At 46.3% G+C, this 20,765-nt stretch overlaps 2 protein-coding genes across 7 annotated transcripts in view; both read left to right on the forward strand.

Annotated features, from left to right (window-relative positions):
• The window catches only part of ZFAND6 (zinc finger AN1-type containing 6), a 77,413-nt gene extending 63,000 nt beyond the window's left edge, over positions 1–14,413 (forward strand). For 3 of the 6 annotated variants that reach the window (XM_083475372.1, XM_083475371.1, XM_083475373.1), the window contains exons 5-7: positions 2,623–2,844; positions 11,247–11,360; positions 13,165–14,413. In XM_083475372.1, the coding sequence (XP_083331498.1) occupies positions 2,623–2,844; positions 11,247–11,360; positions 13,165–13,313 (485 nt within the window). In that variant the 3' untranslated portion in view covers positions 13,314–14,413. The remainder of the gene's footprint in view (positions 1–2,622; positions 2,845–11,246; positions 11,361–13,164) is intronic. The other 3 variants (XM_083475376.1, XM_083475375.1, XM_083475374.1) reach the window with 2 other exon arrangements.
• Positions 14,414–16,701: 2,288 nt separating this feature from the next.
• The window catches only part of FAH (fumarylacetoacetate hydrolase), a 41,493-nt gene continuing 37,429 nt past the window's right edge, over positions 16,702–20,765 (forward strand). The window contains exon 1 of the mRNA XM_083475363.1: positions 16,702–16,861. Coding sequence (XP_083331489.1) covers positions 16,781–16,861 — 81 coding nt within the window. The 5' untranslated portion in view covers positions 16,702–16,780. The remainder of the gene's footprint in view (positions 16,862–20,765) is intronic.

Here is a 20,765-nt window from a genome sequence, read left to right on the forward strand (position 1 = left end):
ACTGACCCCTGGTTATATGTTAATCCAAGTCATGACTAGTCAAGTCTCTGTTGGTGAACAGAGAAACCATAAAATGGACTGTATCTCAAGATAAATAGATGATTTGAAGATGTAATGCGATTCCAAGACATCTGCTGAACCCTTTAGTTGGTGGAAAGCTCGCCTGTATGAAATTTTGGTATGCCAGGAGTTCTCTCCACAATCCACGAAAGGACACTACAGGGTATGAATCTATGCTTTCCCATTAGAATATATTCCCCCAGTGGCTGGTTTCTCCTATTATATTTTAAAGATACAACTCATGCGTAGCATCAAGAACTGAAAGTACTGATAATGTGTTTTACTTGGGGAGCAAATGCTCACATGAGTTGGAATCGTATATTTGAGCAACTCTTTTACGAATTAGAAAAGAGAGGTATAAGTTTTAAAAATATAAATATATATTCAAATTTATTTGCCTGTAATGCTTGGATATATCTGTGGATCTAAAGCTACATAGTTTGGTGCAGTGAAATGTGGATTGTGTGAGTCTGTGTAAAATTCAATATGTGGGAAATAGCTTGGACTGCAGTTCCGTCCATACTTACTGCTATGAGCTTTCTGCGGTTGCAGTTTGGGATAGCACAAGGCTCCTTCTCCTAACCATAGCTCAATGGTAGAGCACATGTTTTGCGTTCAGAAGGTCCTAATTTCAATCCCTGGTATCTCCAGTAAAAACAGGGGATCAAGGAAGAAAGATCTCTTTATCTCCCTGAGACCCTAAATAACCCGTGGCCTGGCTAAAATGTTCTACTAAGCCAAACCACAGTTTAGCACGAATGTGTGGACTCTTGGAGGTTGTGACTGCTTTGCTTTTTCCCAGTTGTTCTGTTCTGATGTGCCTTGCTAAACTGTGGCTTGGTGACCCAGCTGAGCCTTTGCTCATAGTTCAGTTCTCTCTAGACTACCAAGCCGTCACCAGGGTTTGTCCTGTGGTTTACGGCTCATGGACAATTCCAGGAGAATTAAACCATGAACCTGGTGGGGACAGAATGCTAAGCCAAATCATGGCTTAGTGCAGCAGCAGAATCACCAGGGGGAGGAGCAAAGCAACCTCAGTTTCCCTTCTGAGAACCTGTACATTTCTGCTAAACCATGGTTAGCCACATGCCACTGGCAATTGAAGTAGATAATACTAGCCTAGATTGACCAATGGTTGGACCTGGTAAAAGGCACCTTCTTTCACACAGTTGGACCCTCTAGCCCTGTGCTGACTGACTGGTGAGTAATCACTCTCCAAGGTCTCAGAGATATTTGCCTGCCTTCCTACCTGTAATTTCTTTAGCTGGAGTTGGTAAGGATCAGAGCTTGGGCTTATGCATCCCCTAATCAACTGCCCCCACCCTCACCCAAAATCCCCGAAGTTCGGCACTTAGGAATCCTCATCCTTAATATGCATGAATTGATAGATATCCTTGGCTATGGCCCCGGTGTGGATTTTCTGAAAGGGAAATTTATTGTCTTTCCCCCAACCCCAGTTAGCACAAAGCAATTTCTCACATGCAGCTGACCTTCGAGCTGCACATATTGGGGATTTTGCTTTGGATAGGAAGCCATTACAGTCATACCTTGGTTGGCGAACGCCTTGCGACTTGGAGCGTTTTGGCTCCTGAACGCTGCAAACCCGGAAGTGAGTGTTCCGGTTTGTGAACATTCTTTGGAACCCAAATGTCTGATGGGGCTTCCTATTGGCAACAGGAGCTTCCTGCAGCCAATCAGAATGTTGGTTTCTGAACGTTTTGGAAGTCGAACAGACTTCCAGAACAGATTACGTTTGACTTCCGAGGTACCACTGTACTAACTTTCCAGTGTGTGTCCATGCATTTATTCAGCACTTATAGGGACAGGTAAAATAGGAAAATCTGAAAGCCACGTGTAGATTTAGCCATGGAGAATAGCTTTCTGTGTAGTGGGGATGAAGAGAAATATTTTTTGTGTCATTTAAAATATTTGTATGCCGCAATTTATCAAGGGGATTTAATGCATGAAGAAGAGCAGGAAGGACTTTTTGCATACCTCCAGACCACAAGAGCTGTCTGCCTGAGGGCCCCCATGTTGCTTCATGACATTCATGCGTATTGCATTTCTGATATCCTCCCCAGTTTCCATTGCTCATTCAGTTGCAATTACCTCTTTGCTAGAAGAATTGTCCTTCTGAATCCCTGCACAAAGGAATTGATCCTACTGTAGTTCAGAAAGGAGGCAGGGGGGACCACTTGATCAAACTACAGGGTGGGAAAACTTCGTTCATATTTTTATGTTTAACTTTCTCCCATCTACACTCCCAACACTTTTCGTGTCCTCTGTTCCCAGCGGTAACCAAGCAGATCAAAATTGCATCCCTTGCTAAGCAGTCCTCGCTCGCCACCCTCACCCTTGATGGCTTTGCACGCAGAGTCGATCAGCCCTGCGCTGCTGTAGCCCTCGGGTGCAAGGAACTGTAGGAGTGGGTGGGTCCATTCTGAACAATAAACGAATGAAAACCACTTTCAAAACTGACTACGCAGCATGTTTGTGTGCGTGTGTGTGTTTTCTAAAGAATAAAAATACATACCTAAAATACATGTCCCGTTGAATAAATAGAACCAACATCAGTGGACCTTGCCGAAACAATTTCAATAGACAGTACCGGAGAGGAATTGTCGATGGATAACTCAGATTTACCTGACACTACCAGGGGCTCAGAAACAGAGTGTGATTATGATGCAAGCATAGAAACTAATATAGATGATCCCGATTTCCCGGATGAGAACTCGAGAGTGAAAACGAAGAGGCGCGATACAGATTTAACACTAAACACAGTAGGTAAGTGAGTTTCCTTGTTAACGTAGGTTATAGCAGTGATTCCCAAACTGGGCTGGGGCAGGAAGCAAGTGTGTGCCACGAGAGGGGCTGGAAAATGAACCTTGGTTAAAACGAGTGCCCAAACCAGGTGCATTCGCTCTGTAGGGATGCCCTCTTCCCCAGCAATGACCTCTATCAGGGGTGGGGAACCTCACCTTTGCCCTTTCCCCAGGTTGCACCCCTTGCCCCGTGCTTTCCCCCGGCTGATATGTGTTCCGAAACTGTGATGGTGTCTCTGCTTGTCTAAATGGAGAAGAGGCGGTGCATGGCTGGGATTCGCACTGCCGCACTAAGATCACATCCATTACTCTATCCACTTTTGCCTGTGGCCTCACCCACTGTCAGCATGCGACTCCCAGAAGGTTCCTCACCCCAATCTACACCCCCACACTGTTTCTGCCACTCTTATTGGCAGAGATATCATCCGAAAGAGAGGGTATAAGGAAACACCAAAATTCCCTGACAGCACCTTGCAATGCAGCAGAGAAGGCAACAGGTGAATCATAGAAATGTCACAGCTGCCAAGACAGCATCCTGGGTCCCTACCCTGCATCCGGGGTGAAAGGGGGCGCTGGGTGCAATTTTAGCTGTGCTCTCTGGCAGTCATGAAAAAGAGGCCCGCACTGTTCGTCTAAAACAGGTGTGGGATGAACCTCTGGCCCTCCAGATGTTACTGAACTACAACTTCCATCAGCCTCAGCCAGGGATGATGGGAGGTATAGTTCAGGAGCATCTTAGACCACACCTGGTCTAAAAGCTGCATGAGAAAAGGAAGCAGCAAAAGAATGAGACTTCTCTCCATTCTACACTCAAAAATGGGCCAAGGGAACTGTGCCCCAGATACTAAAAGTTTTGGAAACGCTGGATTAGGTAAAATGGAGCACAGAGAGAAATAAGCATCTAGTTCTGATAGTATGTAGATGGACCCGATCTAGTACTCTTTTTAAACCTGTTCATTTCAAAGGCGGGGAGATCTCACCCTGTGTGTAATTCTCCTGTTGGAATGCATGGGAATTCAAAAGGGCTAAGCTGTCTAGATTGTGCCCAGTCTTAGCACCTGGCAGTGAGTCAGACCTCAAACACTTTTTATCCCATCCTTTCCCCCCAGTCTTGGTCTAGACATTGTCCTCTATTTGCTAATGTCTTTTAACATGGTTCTGCTACTAACTTTGTTATATGCATGGCATAGTTGCTAATTTAAAAAGCTGCTCTTTTTAAGCTACCTTTGAGAAAGAGTAAGCTTACCATAGCAGTTTTCCACCTTTTTTCTGCATGTTTCTGCATTCAAATGTCTGTATATCTTTATTCTGTGTCCTAATCCTGCTCTAATAACCTCTCTTTCTTTCTCTTTCTCTTTTAAATTCATACTTCCATTTGCAGCTCCAGCTCTTTCAACTTCATGCTGTTCTGTAAAGAGCAAGGGTGTAGCAGGAAAAACAAAAGCTTTAACCATTAAGTGCACCCTTCCTGATGTCCAGGCTTTTCATTTGCCTCTGATGTGCTTGCTGGTGGCTGTGTGTATCAAGCACCAGCCTCCCCTTTCCTTATAAAATATCATTTTTCTGTTCATATGTTCATATAAGGTACAAAGAGATCAGTGGCCAGCTCCAAAGGAAATGTGCACCCAGTGGCTTGTATTAGATCTTTTTGACTTCTGCTGTGGCTAAGGGCAACCTCAAACCCCCATTGCCATATCTCAGAATGCTTCTAACTCTCCCCGTTCGAGATGTAGTCTGCAGTGCAGCAGAGGAGTGTAAGCTGCTGCTGTACGGCAGGTCAGGCATCTTCTCCATCTAACCTAAGTTTTACTTCTCCCAGCATATTTCCTCCTCCCTTTAAACTGAAGATTTAACTGAAGGTACAGTGGAACCTCGGTTGTCGAACGTAATCCATTCTGGAAGACCATTCTACTTCCAAAAACGTTCGACAACCCAAGCGCAATTGCCGGCCGGCAAAATCCATTGAAAAAATAGAGGGGGGAACTGGAGAAACGCGACGCGGAAGCCATTCGACTTCCAAGGCGTGATCGAAAATGGAAGCATTCACTTCCGGGTTTTCGGCGTTCAGGTTCCTAATTGTTCGGCTTCCAAAGCGTTCAACAACCTAGGTTCCACTGTGCAAAGGATGGAGCTTTGGGATCTTCTGCATGCAGGACATATGCTCTTCCACTGAGCACTGCTTCCTCCTCATTTGGGAAGAAAGAACATCTAAATTCTCTTTTCAGCTGCGCAGAACTCATTGCACGGTTCCTTGGATCCTGGCCAGTGCGTAAAATGTTCTTGTGTGTTAACCTACAGTTGTCCAGGATAGTCCTGAGTTCATCTGTCACCCCCTCCAATATCATCTTGATTCAAGTATATTGTCTGTAAACAGTGAGAGTCTGGCATAAGGCAGGGGTGGGTAGCTTGTGGCCCTCTAGATGTTGAAGGACTCCAGCTCCCATCAGCCTCTGCCAGCATGGTCAATAGCCAGGAGCGAGAGGAATTGTGGTCCAGCAGCACCCAGAGAGAACCTCTGCGCTCTCTTTGGAACTGGGGAGCTGGTGCAGTTTTAGTAGCTAAGACCATCAGGAGAAAACCACAGTGGTGGGAATTGTAAGACAAAAACATCTCCAGAGGGCACCTGTTTGGCAATGGCTGCTGTAAATTTTTGAGCAATGTGCCCCAAACTTCTAGTACTTAGAGCAGATTTAAATTATTATTTCCTCCCTGAGTTGAAACTGGATGCACATTGTTCGCCAGATACCTTGAGCAGGCTTGGCATCTCCATTGATACTGTCTGCTGTCCTTCGCCCTGTGCATTGTGCAGTTGTCTGTAACTCAGGTACAGGCTGGCGCTGTCTAGCCATGGGATTCCCTCCTCTATTAGCAAAAGGCTGCATCAGGGAACAGACACATCCTTACTCCCTCCTGCCAGATTGCATCTCAGTCTTGTCCGTATTATTGGGAGAGAGAGGGAAGATAAGTGCTAGGCATGGTCTTCGCCTCCGCCAATATGATATTGCTCCTTGCTCATTCAACAGGTTACCTTAATGTTCAATGCTTTCGCTCCACTGTTGTGGAGACACTGTTGTGGTCTTAGCTACACTGTTGTGGCACAGAGTTTGGTCTTTGAATTTTTTGGCTGTTCTGGAAACTGAGTCCTGCCCAAATTGCTCCTCTATTCCCTGTTCCTCCTTGTGGGCTCTGGTATAATAAAACTCCTCAATCAAAGCCTTGTAACTCCAACCAGTTGCCATATTTCATCTAACTTTGCAGTTAGGTTTTCAACACTTCCCCCTCCCCTTTCTGTATTTGTCTGTCTGTCCTGGAGCTGACTTTTATGTACATTCGTCCTCCGGCAGTATTCTGCCGGGGACAATCAGTTTGTTTCGTGGCGTCCAAAGGTCAGAGAAGGGAATTCTAAAAAAGTTCTTTATTAACTCAGCTGCCTAGCAGTTTCTTGTCTCTTAGGAGAAGTGTGTTGAATTCTGAATGGCTTCTCATAACAACAAAATCTCAAAGTGGTCTACAACAAGAATAAAATACAGTAATCAAATAAAATGTATTAAAAACATAAGGGTAAAAACACCCAGCCGCTGATGCTGCAAAAATGAAACTACTTCTCAGGGAAGTTGGTTGCCCATCCACAATGATCACCTGCAAGCATGCAGGTCACATGGCCACACTCTTCCCCCACTAGGGCGAGGTGCTTTCTTATCTCCTTTAAAAAACAAGCGAATTCATTTTAAATTTGCATCTAAATTAGCACATGCAAATATGTGCCTTTTTGTTGTTGTTGGCAGTTAACTTTCTCTTATTTTGGGGGTGTTGCACAAGTGCCCCCTCTAGCTGTTGCTGGATACGTCAGCATCGTTTAAGTTCAGGCACAAGCCAATCTTTTGGGGAGTGTGGAATAATAGGGCATAAAAAGTCACAGTACTGCTTGGATTCGGGTCAGTCTCCCCCTGAGGATCTCTCCTCAAAACCCACCTCTTCCATGAAGGTGTTGACTTTATCCCTTGGTCCCTCACCCTGGTCCAAAACTAAGCAGACATTTTAATTGTTGCTGATATACACACACATTACGTCTCCATTTGTTGTCTCGCCGCACAATTGATGGCATGTTCCTGGAGCTTTGGTCCAAAGGCAGACGATGTAGCCACCTTTCGGAAGCCAAGCAAACCCGGGTCTGGCTCTTGGGGATCCTTGCAGGATATAGCAATGCAATTAAATGTATTTAAGGCTGTAAGCTCCTCAATGCAAGAGGCTGAGAGTTCTGTTTGATTTTTCTCCTTTATTTACTCTTTAAGTTTACCCCGTTTATTCCCCCTCGACCACTTTGTTGCAGGGACCACATAATACTCGCTCCACATTTGTAAGGAATCAATTTTTTAGCATTGCACTTCGGAACTCCCTGCCTCTTGATATCAGGCAGGAGGCTTCACTATACGTTTTGGCACCAGATAAAAACATTTTATGCAAGTGGTCAAGTGGGTATATATGGGGTATGCGAGTAAACTGTTCCCAAACTGTGAAGGGTTGTTACCTTGAACTTGTCCCAGTAGCGAATTGGCAACCAGCACAGGCCTCTGAGCAAAAGTGTTATATGCTGACAAAATCTCGTTCCTGGCAGCAGTTACGCTGCAGAACTCTGCACTCCCTGCAGCTTCCAGATCAAGCTCAAGGAAAGCCCCACAAAGAGCACATTGCAGTAGTCTAATCTCAAAGTAACCAATGCATGAACTACTGTTAAGGCATCAGATGTTGGGAGGGCAGGGTTATTATTGTAAAACATTCTACCTAATCTCTGTCTTGTTTCGATCAATGACTTGCAACATGAATTTATCTCGCTTGAATAGTGATGCGCTTAGGTAATTTTAGACTCTGGTTTCTGGCACCTCTCGGGCGTGTGCCACTGCGGGCCGGCAATCTCCCTGCCCGCTTCTTGCCTTTACATACTTCTGAGAAAGAATGAAAACGAACATTTCATGTCAAAATGGGTGGTGGCCAGTGTGTGCGAGTCTACACTTTTTTTTTAGATCTATGACTCCACCTAGCTCCTAGCCGCTCCTGGGTGCAATTGCTCATGCTATGGGACAGAGCCAATTTGGATTTCCTTTTCTTCAATCCGTCTCCCATGTAGTGGTAGTGGGCCTTAAGCTTTTAAGCCAGGCCTTTACCGTTGCACAAAAATATTTTCTCAAGGGCCCGTCTGAGCTGCCCTCGCCATCTGCCTAAATCTATGAGAACAAGGGAGGCAGAGGTGTGTTTATTTGACCAGCACCAGAACCAGGGGCAACCCCCAAACCAACTAGGGAGACAGCTTGCCATAGTTTTTAGCACCTCCTCAAGCACTGAATGCAGCTGTTGTCAAACCGGCATCCGTTCAGGGCTGCCCCAAGTCACCTGGTGACTTGCTGTAACAACTTCATGGTGAGTTCCGGCACCTATTTTTTCTTGGGGGGGGGGGAGCACTGGCTGTAAGTAAAATGTATTGCCTTCTTTGCTGGCTCTGGGAGCTGCAACTGCTTAAGTGGTTCTAGACCAGGCAACTTAAGCCTTTTCAGAGACCCAAGACCCAAACATGCATTTGGGGACCCATTTCTCAATCTTTCACCATACATTTGCATGGTGGTAGTATGCCTGTTGCAACCTGCCTTGGATCAGACCACAGCACACTAGTGAGTCCTCGCCCAGCAATTGGAAGACCTAGGCAATCTTCAAAGATTATATTGAGGAGTTCTATGTTAGAGTTCTGTGTCTCAAGTGACTTTTAAGGCTGTCTGCAAAGACATGTTTTCAGTCTTATATAACCCCCTATTTCAGCCGTCAGTGGCCCACTTCAGATGTCATTATTTCAGTCTTATTTCAGACTAAGTGGTATTTAAGCCAATTCATGAAGACAGCTAAAACTAAAGGCGCACATTTCCAGCCTTATTGAACTGAAGTTCACACTTCTCTCTCCCTGTTTTAAAGGTGTGTGATGATTTCAGGATTATTATTATTATACTTTTATGGCATGGAGCAGATCTCCCAATGGGGTTGCATCCGCAGGAATCCCTCTCTTGCGGAGCACAGTGATCAGTCAGGGCGTAGACATAAATTACTGGCATGGTAATTATTATTTATGTCAGCCACTTTGTGAGGCTTGCCCGAAAAATGAAAATGTTTCATATGTTGGGAGCTAGCTGAGGCTCGGTGGGTATTCTTTAGTTGTGATTCCTGTTGGGGTGCTCCCCTTCTTCACCCTCCCCTTTGCAGTCCCCTGCACACCCCCAAATTCTGTTCCAGGGGGCTTCCAACTTCCCCCCTTCTTTTCTGCAGTGTGCTCCCAAAACAAGACCCTTAACAGCTTGGGCCCAGGATATCTTATTCCTCAGATCCCTACCTGATCACTCCCCTAGAGTGTCGCTGCTATTGGTCCCTTGTGGCTTAGATGCACAGCTTGCGTCCACCAGGAGCCGTGAAGTCAGTAATGTGGGGCTGACTCTGTGGACATCTCTCCTGGCTGAGGTCAGACAGATCCCCTCCCTTTTTAACTTTGGGTGCTTTGTGAAGACCTTTTTAGTTCAGCAGGCTTTTTAAGTAGGGCCCTCCCCCCCCCCCAATTTTATGGATAATTTAACTTGTATCTTTTGTATCTGTTTTGTACCTCATTGTACACTGCTTAGAAACTATAGTGCTTTTTAAATTTGTCATTATCGATACATATCCTGTATATCAAAGATTTCAGCATAAAATTAATTGTGTTGCAAGAAACCCACAACCATGCATAAGGCTGCACATTTTCTGGAGCTCTGTTGCTCCACTGCATAAGAAACATACCCCATTTCACCGTAAAAAATATTCTTCTGTTGCCCTCCCTCCCCTAACCCTTGCTATATTCATTTATTTAGCCGTATTACAATTTCCTATCTTTGCACAATCCGTTCTTCAACAATTGGCGTTTCTTTTTTGTTTATGTTTTTCTTTTTAAAAAAACCAACATAGGTTGTTTGCCCTTAGAATGTCCAGCTTCTCCGCAATGGAAAACAATACCTGTATTGTTTCATCTTCTGTATGAGAAATAAATGAAAAACGTGATGTTAATGTGCATTGGACTGAGGGTGAGCGAGGAGTTAAACGATGGAACACCCTCCTACAGGATTCAGCGATGGCCACCAATCTAGATGGCTTTAAAAGAGGCTGGGACAAATTCATGGCAGAGGAGGAAGAGGTTTTGTTCTACTTCCATGGTCAGAGGCAGTCATGCTTCTGAATACCAGTTACTGGAAACTGCAGGAGGGAGAGAGCGCTGTTGTGCATCTGGGCACAACATCTGGTTGGTCTCTGGGAGAACAGAATGCTGGACTAGATGAGCCATTGGCCTGATCCACCAGGGATCTTCTTTTGTTTCTGGGAGGAGATAAAACTTACGTAATTAAACACACCCACATACAAACACCCTGGTGTTAATCAGTATATGAATTGTTAAAAGACCTACTCCAAAGCAGTGGCTTAGCATGGGTTGCTGGTGCCCAGGGCAGGGCAAGTGTTGCACCCCTCTGGTGGACTGGGCAGCTGGGGGGAGGAAAGGGCGAGCTGGCCCAACCTCATTGGGGCATCAGCTTCACGGAGGAGGCGCTGTCCCAGCCCTGAAGGCTTGGACCGGGTGCAGCTTGCCTCCCTGCAGCTCCGGAAGGTTGCAGGAGCTCAGCCATGCTGAGGGAGCCTGCTGTGGGTTGTCTGGTTGTGCCCATCTCATAATTTTGCACCTGAGGCCACCACCCCTCGGACCCCCGCCCACTACACCACTGCTCCAGAGGAGCCCCAAACCCTCTAGAGCAGAGTTTCTGGGGCTGCACAGGGGAGGGAGAGGAAGAGGAAGGCTTGTTGGGTGAGCAGAAGTCTGTTGTGCTTGGGCAAAGGCAGTGTTGCACACATCCCCTTATACTCCCCAAACAAGGCTGTGTATTGAGCCTCTCTGCTGGGTTTCCAGCGCATGAAGTGCTCTGTGTGCATCCAGGGGAGCAAGCGGGGTGCAGGCTTCCTGTCGAGTAACCCCTTTGGCATGGGAGATTTTCATGTGAGCAGCATAGGGCCATCATTTCCCTCTGCAAATAAATGTCCAACTGCCTCTGTATACGAAGCTAAATCTCAGTCCTCAGCTTGATTTCCACCTCTCGTGACCGGCAGAGAGATTAAACAAGGTGGTGAGTGTACGATGGAGCCTTCTGGAGTATCTGAACGATGAAGGAATCTGATTAAAGTTCTGAACATGGCCAGATTTGGGTCTTCGAGGGAGGAATTTAAACCCCAAGGGCGCAGGACCCGAAACTGCAAAATTCAGATTTTTGCCTTGTCTTTATCTCTCTCGCATCTTTTTGCTCTCTTTCCCTGCAGCTTCAGCATCAGATAGCGCAGAGCCATCCTCTGAAGAACAAGAGAAATCACTCGACAAACCAAAACAGAAAAAAACTCGCTGCTTCATGTGCCGGAAGAAGGTTGGGCTTACCGGTAAGTTCCTTTTCAGTAACTTGAAATGCGAGCTGTAGATCAACAGTAAGAGCTTACTTCTGCCTTTGAAATACAGTGGTACCTTGGGTTACATACGCTTCAGGTTACAGACTCTGTTAACCCAGAAATAGTACCTCGGGTTAAGAACTTTGATTCAGGATGAGAACAGAAATCGGGCTCTGGTGGCGCGGCAGCAGCAGGAGGCCCCATTAGCTAAAGTGGTGCTTCAGGTTAAGAACAGTTTCAGGTTAAGAACGGACCTCTGGAACGAATTAAGTACTTAACCCGAGGTACCACTGTAGACACGTCTGGATCCTCTAACATTGAGCTCAAACCAGCTCCTGCCTTTTACTCCCCCGTTTAGAGGAGGTGGTGCAAAGCTTGGTGATTTTGTGTGTGTCTTTTAAACTACAGTAGTACCTTGGTTTACGAACATAATCCGTTCCAGAAGTCCGTTCTTAAGGCAAAGCATTCTTAAACCATAGCGTGCTTTCCTATAGCAGCAGGGGACTCAGTTTAGAAATGGAACACACTGAACATGTTCTGCTTCCAAGGCAAAGTTCACAAGCCAAAACACCTACTTCCGGGTTTGCAGCATTCTTAATCCAAGTTGTTCATAAACTAAGTTGTTCTTAAACCAAGGTACCACTGTATCTTTATAGCAGCTGCTATTTGATGCATCTTATTATTACTGCTAATTAGGGTCGGTAGCCTGCTCTTAATTGTTAAATTGGGTTTTTATAAGACTTGTGTTTTTTTAATGCAAGTTTTATAAGACTTGTGTTTTCTTTATGTAAGTTGCACATAACTTGGCAATCCACCAAGCTGAAGGGCAAGTTGTGAAGGTTCTGTGCAAGGAATAATGAAATGGTGTATTTATTATTAACATTACTGGTGTCACGTTGTCACTGTGCCCTTCAACTTGCGATGAGCTGACAAGCAGCCTTTCAACCAGTCTGATCTGAAATGTTGTGCAGAAAATTACTTTGGGGGTCCCTGCAGCACAATATACACCCAGAAGGATTTGTTTGGCCAGTATTGAGTCTACACTTCCAGAACTGATGCTTAAATACATTACTTCTTGCAAATGAACCACCATAGCCAGTAGAGGCCCGTGAAAATTTGTGTCCTGGGCTTTTTAGACTCGTCTATTCATGTACTGGGACATGGGTGGCACTGTGGGTTAAACCACAGAACCTAGGGCTTGCCGATCAGAAGGTCGGCGGTTCGAATCCCTGCGATGGGGTGAGCTCCCATTGCTCGGTCCCTGCTCCTGCCAACCTAGCAGGTCGAAAGCATACAGTGCAAGTAGATAAATAGGTACCACTCCGGCGGGAAGGTAAACGGCGTTTCTGTGCGCTGCTCTGGTTTGCCAGAAGTGGCTTAGTCATGCTGGCCACATGACCCGGAAGCTGTATGACGGCTCCCTTGGCCAATAAAGCAAGATGAGTTTTGCAACCCCAGAGTCATCCGCGACTGGACCTAACAATCAGGGGTCCCGTTGCCTTTTACCCATGTACTATCTGAAACCAAAGGGGCACACATTGCTTTGTACCCAGGTGTGTGGCTGAAAGGACTCCCTTGGAAGGGGGTTGACTCTCCTTCCTTGGCGATTTTTAAATTGGATGGATGGCCATCTGCCCTGGATTCTGCAGTTGAGATCCCTGCATTGCCAGATGCGAAATACATAGACATTAAATTCAGCTCTCCTGCCCCGCTAAGCGCTTTGAGCAAAGGAAGTGCACCCCACTCTCCTCCTGACCCCCAGGCCTCTTACAGCCTCCCTGTCTTCTCTCCTCCGCAGGATTTGAATGCAGGTGCGGCCACGTTTACTGCGGCGTCCACCGCTACTCAGACGTCCACAGTTGCTCTTACAATTACAAAGCGGACGCAGCCGAGAAGATCAGAAAAGAGAATCCTGTAGTCGTCGGGGAAAAGATCCAGAAGATTTGAACTGCTACACTCTAGCTGGAATATTAAACAAAAACGAAAAAACACACAAAAAATATATGACCATCTGCAGATGAAATTGACTTGAGCTTCTTCCCCTCGCCCACCCCCTTCCCATTCTTCCTCCCCTCCTGCTTTAGTCATGCCGAATCATGCATGTCATCCGAAAGCATAGGTTCCCCCCTTTCCCTTTTAGAACATGACTAAACTTTATTGCAATGCCCCCACCACCACCACAACAGCTGAAGAGTTAAGCAACCTTTACACTTGTGAGATTCACTATAGGAGTCCCTGTGGGGCCCCTGAATAAATACGATGGCTATTCAAGTATTATCCTTTTGAAATAATTTTTAATTTTAGTTGAGTGCAGAGGGCTTTTTATAATACCGACACAGAGATATATCGGAAGGCAGCAGCGCTTTTGTTTGTATTTCTCTCTCTTCTGTTGTACTCAAACATGCATGCATTAACCTGGCCGTTTTTGTTTTCCGGGGATTTCCCCATCTCTCTCTTTTTTTGTATATAGCTTTCCTTTCCTTTTCTCTGCAGCACGATTTCCCTCCCTCCCCCCCCCCAATAACGCCTCGTACGGCACAACTAGCGATCAGTAACTGAATGTATTTTAATCATTGCGGCTGCTTGGGTTTTTGTTTTTGTTTTGTTTTCCGTTCTCCTCCCCCATTAACAAAGGTTTATACATATGTTAGCATAATAGCTTGTTTGCACCCCCCACTACCTATTTATGTATGAATCATTTGTAATGCGTGAGTCTGAGCGTGTGATTGAGAGAGAGAGAGAGAGAGAGAGAGAGAGAATTCTGAGATCCTAAAGTTTGTGTGTGGGATTTTTGTTTTTCCTTTTCAAAGATAACTTCTAGGATATTTCTTCCCACCCCTTTCTCCCCTGTGTGTGTGTGTTCTGGGACGGGGGGGAGGGCGGGGGGGTTGTCTGCACTTCCTTGCCGACTGCAGGTTTTCTTGGGGTTTATGTTATTGGGTCCTTTATGTACACCAATATGAAGAATGATGAAGTTTTAACTGTATTGTATTTATGTTCATCCACGTCTTTAACTTTGATTAAAATAAAATTTTAAAAAATTGGGATTTGGAGGCGATGGTACGCGTTGCTTTGTATCCGGAAGGTCTCCCTCAGAATGGGGTGGACTCTCCTTCCTTGGAGATTTTTAAGCAGAGGTTGGAGGGCCATCTGTCATGAATGCTGCAGATCAGATTCCTGCATAGCAGAGGACTGGACTAGATGACTCTTGGAGACCCTTCCCACTCCACAACTCTGTGGATGGACCGTAGCTCAAGTGGTAGAGTATCGGATTTGCACCAGGAGGTCCCAGGTTTAATCCCCAGCACCTCCAGGTAGGACGGAGAGGGTCTGGAATCGTCATACAGAGCATCATCTCCCCGCACTGAGCTATGGCTCAGTCTGCTTCAGTCACTCATACAGAATCTCTCTACCCTCATCACCACCACACCAAACTCACTTAAAGTGCGTGGCTTCCCCCCCTCCCCAAGAATTCTGGGAACAGCAGTTTGTTAGGGATGCTGGGAATTGTAGCTCTGTTGCAGCAGTTCTCAACCTGTGGGTCCCCAGATCTTGTTGGACTAGAACTCCCATCATCCCTAAGCTCTGGCCTTGCTAGCTAGGGGTGATGGGAGTTGTAGTTCAACATCTGGGGACCCACAGGTTGAGAAAGGCTGGTTTAGGGGGTCAACAAGAGAAGCCATGTGTTTTAAATGTCTGGGGTGGAGCATTGGTCCAGGAGCCTAGGTGGATGGACCCAGACAGTGTGTGGTCCTCAGACACACTGCCTTTGGCCTGCCAAGCCCTAACACATTGGTAGGCAAGCTAAGGGCTGGGGGCCGGATGCGGCCCAATCGCCTTCTAGATCCGGCCCACGGATGGTCCAGGAATCAGCATGTTTTTACATGAGTAGAATGTGTCCTTTTATTCAAAATGCATCTCTGGGTTATTTGTGGGGCATAGGAATTCAGTTTTTTTCCAAAATATAGTCCAGCCCCCCACAAAGTCTGAGGGACAGTGGACCGGCCCCCTGCTGAAAACGTTTGCTAACCCCTGCTCTAACGCTTTCCCCGCCGTGTCCAGCTGATCAGCTATCACTTGGATGACGCGGAAAATGTCACTGTTCTCAAGACTGCGAAGCAGCTTAGGGTCCACAATCTTGCTGAACTGAAGCTCTGGGGAGCGGAGGGGGGAGGTTTTAAATAAGTGGGCGTGGAATAAGTGTGTTACTCCGTGTGCCCCCTGCGTGGTCTCACAGCAGGTGGCAGCAATTTAAAGCACAACATGAAAAACTAAAAACAACTTGCAGGAATAGGGCAGGTCCTAATCTCAGATTTTCAAAGCTAGGGTTAGAGGCTGAGGTGCATCTTCAGCATTCACAGAAAACACTAGTGAAATTGCCACACTGCCATTATTCAATTTAATTTTTCAGTATTAAAAGACTGTTAAAAGTGATTTTAAATGTGGTGCAAGCCTATGCATGTTTACTCTGAAGCCGGTCCCGCTGAGCTAAATAGAGCTTCCCGGAAGGGTGTGTTTGGTAGTGCCAGAGTGTCCAAGCTGTTCCAAATATGTTTATCAGTTATCCTGACAACCCTGCTTGTAGTACTGCAGTGCAGTATTGCCCCCATACTGCAGATAGGAAGACTGACGCCCCGGAATGCCTTGCCTACTGCAACCTAATGTTTTTTGTGCCTTTCCTCCCAAAGAACTCATTTGCTTGAAGGAGCTTCCCAAAGTGTTTGCCTAAACGCAACTACCAAAGATCCTGTGCGTTTAAGGAATTCTTTCTGAGCTGCAATTGAGAGACAGTCGCGCTGAGACTTTGGGCTTTGCCCTGCCAATATAGACAACGTTCAGGGCTGCTGGAGGGCTACAGCTTCCCCCGTCCTGGATTAGGCCCTGCGTGGTTCAAAGGAAATTCAGGCAGCATCAAAGATGATTGGGAAAGAGACTCTCTTTTTGCCTGTGATTCCATGTCTCATGCCAGCAGCCTTCCCTCAACCTGGTGTCATCCAGATGTTTTGAAAGCTGCTGGCTGATGGGAGTTGTAGTCCAAAACATCTGGGAGACACCCGGTTGAGGGAGGCGCAGTCCAAAGTTCATGAAGTTTGGGGAAAGTGTGCCTGCCCTCCCTCAACTGCTTTTGTTATATTCTCTCCAGCCTGGATCTGGTTAGCAAATGTTTGGAAAGGGCTGGGCTGGTGGGGAGGGTGGGCAAAGGGGGATGAAGGTTGCTGTCGAGTCACGCCAAACTCTGGGATTCATTAGTTTCCTGGGCTGCCGGCAGCAACCTTCGGAAGGGGTGGTCTGCGGTTAAGGGCTCTGATTGGCTCTTTCGTACAGGGAGGGGAGGGACTTGTCAGAAGTGCAGAGGCGAATGCCACAGCTGCCGAGTCTCTTTTGACTTTCTGTGTCTGCAAGAAGGAGGTGAAATGTCGTTTATCGCTGTGGACAAGGATTCGGACTTCCCCATTCAGAATCTACCTTACGGGGTCTTCTCCACCAAGGAGCAGGTAAGGAGGAGGCTGGCTTTGCAGGTAAATTTTGGGCTATTTGTCTCTGCTCTGAGGAAACAAAGATCTGTTTGTGAGAGAGACGCCATAAAGTTAAAGCACACAGAATCCTGGGAACTATAGCTTGTTAAGGGAGGGATAAACTACAGTTCCTAAGATACTTTAGGGGAAACTGCTAAATATGTGCTTGGGTGTGACCATAGCTAGCAAAGCTGGGAACTTTGCTTGATGATTGCTTAGTTATAACACTGTCTATATTGCTACATTTATATGTCTATATTGCTACATTTATATATCTCTCCCGGGAGATATACATATAGTTCTTCCTGTTTTAGCCTCACAACAACCCCTTGAGGAATGACGATAAGCAAAGGCTGTTTTATTTTGTTTTTTTATATATATAAATATTTATTAAGTTTTCACAAATTTTAAAAACACATACAATATACACAATACAAAAATATACATACAATAACAAACAAACACGTATAATTTCAACTCCTTTTTTTCCTTAAACTTACTTCATCGACTTCCCCATACCTCCCCTTTCTGCATTCCAATTCCCAAAATTATTTCAGCAAATCCTTCCCCTTAATTTTATCCGATTTTTTCCTTTTCTTTTCTTTTACTTAATCTTTAACAGCTGTAATTCCTTACTTTATATAACCACAACATTTTAACATTCATTGATTTTGCAATATTTCTTAAGATAAATTTTAAATTTCTTCCAGTCTTCTTCCGCCGTCTCTTTCCCCTGGTCTCGGATTCTGTCAGTCATTTCAGCAAGGCTGTTTTATTTTGACCCTTCTCTGTGCACACACTTTTAAAAGAATCACAGGGTTGTAGAGTTGGAAGGGGATCTGAGGGTCATCTAATCCAACCCGCTGCTGCAAAACTCTTGCCCAACATGGGGCTCAAACCCACAACCCTGAGATTAAGAGTCTTGACGCTCTACAACTGAGCTATCACTGGTCATATGGCAATGGATGTGTGGTGGTAGCTTCAATTATAAGCTGAGCAACAACCCAAGTAGTATGTAATGGTACCAAGAGACACTCTGTGCAGGTGGTGATTTTATCAAGAAAGACTTCATTTTGTGCCAATTAATAGATGCTCTGATTTTCTTGCTCTTCCTTCCTGCTGCTTTCCAAACATTCTTTCCGAAATTAACCTTTCCTTCCTGACTTTTTGGCAAAGATCGGTGCCTCATTTTTACCTTAATTGAGTCCTAATTTTCTGAACTTTCAAACACTGTTGGGAAAAACTGGGAGCATTTCCAGAAGAGACATTTATTGAGCATTGTTTGCAGGAATGTTAGGCAATGTAAGTTTATTTCATGAACATTTTTATTCTGATTTGTTTGTGGGGAGGTTAGATGACGATGCATCAACACTATTGTTATCCCACATTTTCCGGGGCATTTTCTTGTCCCTTTCTTTATTGCAAAACATCTTAACTTTTGGGGAAGCATTTGTCCGGCTGGGAAAGCCTGTCATAACAAAAATGTTTTCAAGTGTTTCCAGAGGGCAGATGTCTTCTGTATCTTGACAGGAATGCCGTTTCAGGGGCAGCCAAACAAAAAGCTCTGCTCCACGTCAGTGGCGTAGCGTGGGGGGTGCAGGGGGGGCCGGCCGCACCGGGCGCAACATCTGGGGGGGGGACACGCTCCACGGGTTAGGGGGCGCAAAATCCACGGGTTAGGGGGCTCAAATTACTTGCCTTGCCCCGGGTGCTGACAACCCACGCTACGCCACTGCTCCACGTTACTGCAGCACAGGCTTCTGAGATCTTTGGAACTTGCAAGAGAAACTTTCCTACAGAGTTTAGAGTGTTGGAAGGTTTGGATCACACAAAAGAAAATACTTCTTCATACAGTACAGAGTTAAACCATGGAACTCGCTCCCACTGGAGGCAGTGGCGGCACCAACTTAGATGGCTTTAAAAGAGGATTAGACAAATTCATGGGGGGGGGGAGCTCCTCAGCAGGCTCTTTTCAGGTTAAGATAGGATATTTAAAGTTTTCCCAAAAGACAACATGGGGACTGTGGTTACCCAGAGGCAGCTATCAGAAAAAAATCAGGGCAGTTGGCACATATGGTTTAGCCCTCTAAGCTTCAGGTCATGCATTAACTTGTCCGTTTGCAGAAAGTCCTGCTAAGCAAACATTTTGGGATGTGTTTGTGAATATTTAGATAGAGCTAGATTTGTCTCCTGCTCTCCCCTGTCCTATGCATGTTTGGGGGAAAGGGCTGTAGCTTACCTGCCCACAGAGTGTCTCACCAGAGTGGTGCATGCTCTGGTTATCTCCCACTTGGACTACTGCAGTGTGCTCTACGTGGGGCTACCTTTGAAGGTGACTCGGAAACTACAACTAATCCAAAATGCGGCAGCTAGACTGGTGGCCGCTGAGACCATATAACACCGGTCTTGAAAGACCTGCACGGGCTCCCAGTACGTTTCCGAGCACAATTCAAAGTGTTGGTGGTGACCTTTAAAGCCCTAAACGGCCTCAGCCCAGTATCCCCAAAGGAGCATCTCCACCCCCATCGTTCAGCCCAGACACTGAGGTCCAGCACCAAGGGCCTTCTGGCGGTTCCCTCCCTGCGAGAAGTGAGGTTACAGGGAACCAGGCAGAGGGCCTTCTTGGTAGTGGCGTCTGCCCTGTGGAACGCCTTCCCATCAGATGTCAAGGAAATAAACAACTATCTGACTTTTAGAAGACATCTGAAGGCAGCCCTGTTTAGGGAAGTTTTTAATGTTTGAACTTTTATCTTGTTTTTAATATTCTGTTGGGAGCCACCCAGAGTGGCTGGGGAGGCCCAGCCAGATAGGCGGGGTATAAGTTATTATTATTATTATTATTATTATTATTATTATTATTATTATTAGAACCTCCCTGAGACCTTATGATTAAGGGCTGTATATAAATTAATAAATAAAAATAAACTGTTGGAAGGTTACAGCACCTGCTGCATCTGGGGCAGACGAAGGCATCTGGTTGTCCTGTTGCAGGTGTACGGTACTTTGGTGTTTCCACTTTCTACACTCCTCCCAACAGCCACCCCTCCTCTGGTCACTGCTATGAATGCACAACCTGACTGACTGCCTCCAGACACTGTAGTCATCTGCAAGGGATTCCCACATAGCAGGACTAATGTTGCCAGCCTTCCTATCACAATTGCAGACATCTTTGTAGCACCGACAAGACTGGTGCTGGAAGCCAGCTTCCCACAGACCATCCAGTCTGCAACCAGCTGATTCCAGGTTCAATTACCAAGTAGGGCTGGGAATGACCCCTGCCTGAAATCTAGCTCATTATTGTCGACACTGACTGGCAGCCTCCTTCCCAAAGCCTAGTTAGCTCTTGCCCTGCTTTGGGAAGCAGGTGTGAGGGGTCTAGGACCATAGCTGTCAACCATCCCTTATTTGGCAGCGCCATGTCCCGCTGCTGTCCCTTATTGATGATGTCCCTTAAATTTCCGGGGTTTCAAAGGAAGCAGCTCCTCTCCCTCCCTCCCTGTCGGCCAGGGAGGAGGGAGGCTCCAACTGTGTTGCTTGGCTGCGTTGCTCACCCAATAAGAACGACTGGGGGGTGGAGCTTGCATGCCTTGTGCCGATCAAGTCGGCCGCGTTGCCTGGGGACTCGCCTTTGCTCAGCGCTTCCCAGCGGAGAGGTGACGGTGGTTTTCCTTGCTGCATCCCCTTTGCCGGGTTGCTGCGCTGTGGGAACCGCTGCTTGAGGCTTCATTTGGCTGTTGGCTGGGCTTTCTGCCTTTGGCTCGGAGGGGCTCAGAAGTTGAACATACCTGTACTCGGAATTGGATGGATACGTCATCGACGGCCCACTCACCCTTGCCGGGGAAAAGGTCTGTCTGGAGTGGGGGCACATGGTGGGGGGAAAGGA

The sequence above is a fragment of the Podarcis liolepis genome (genome assembly GCF_965112155.1).
Source record: "Podarcis liolepis genome assembly, chromosome: 14".
Taxonomy (NCBI): Eukaryota; Metazoa; Chordata; class Lepidosauria; order Squamata; family Lacertidae; genus Podarcis; species Podarcis liolepis.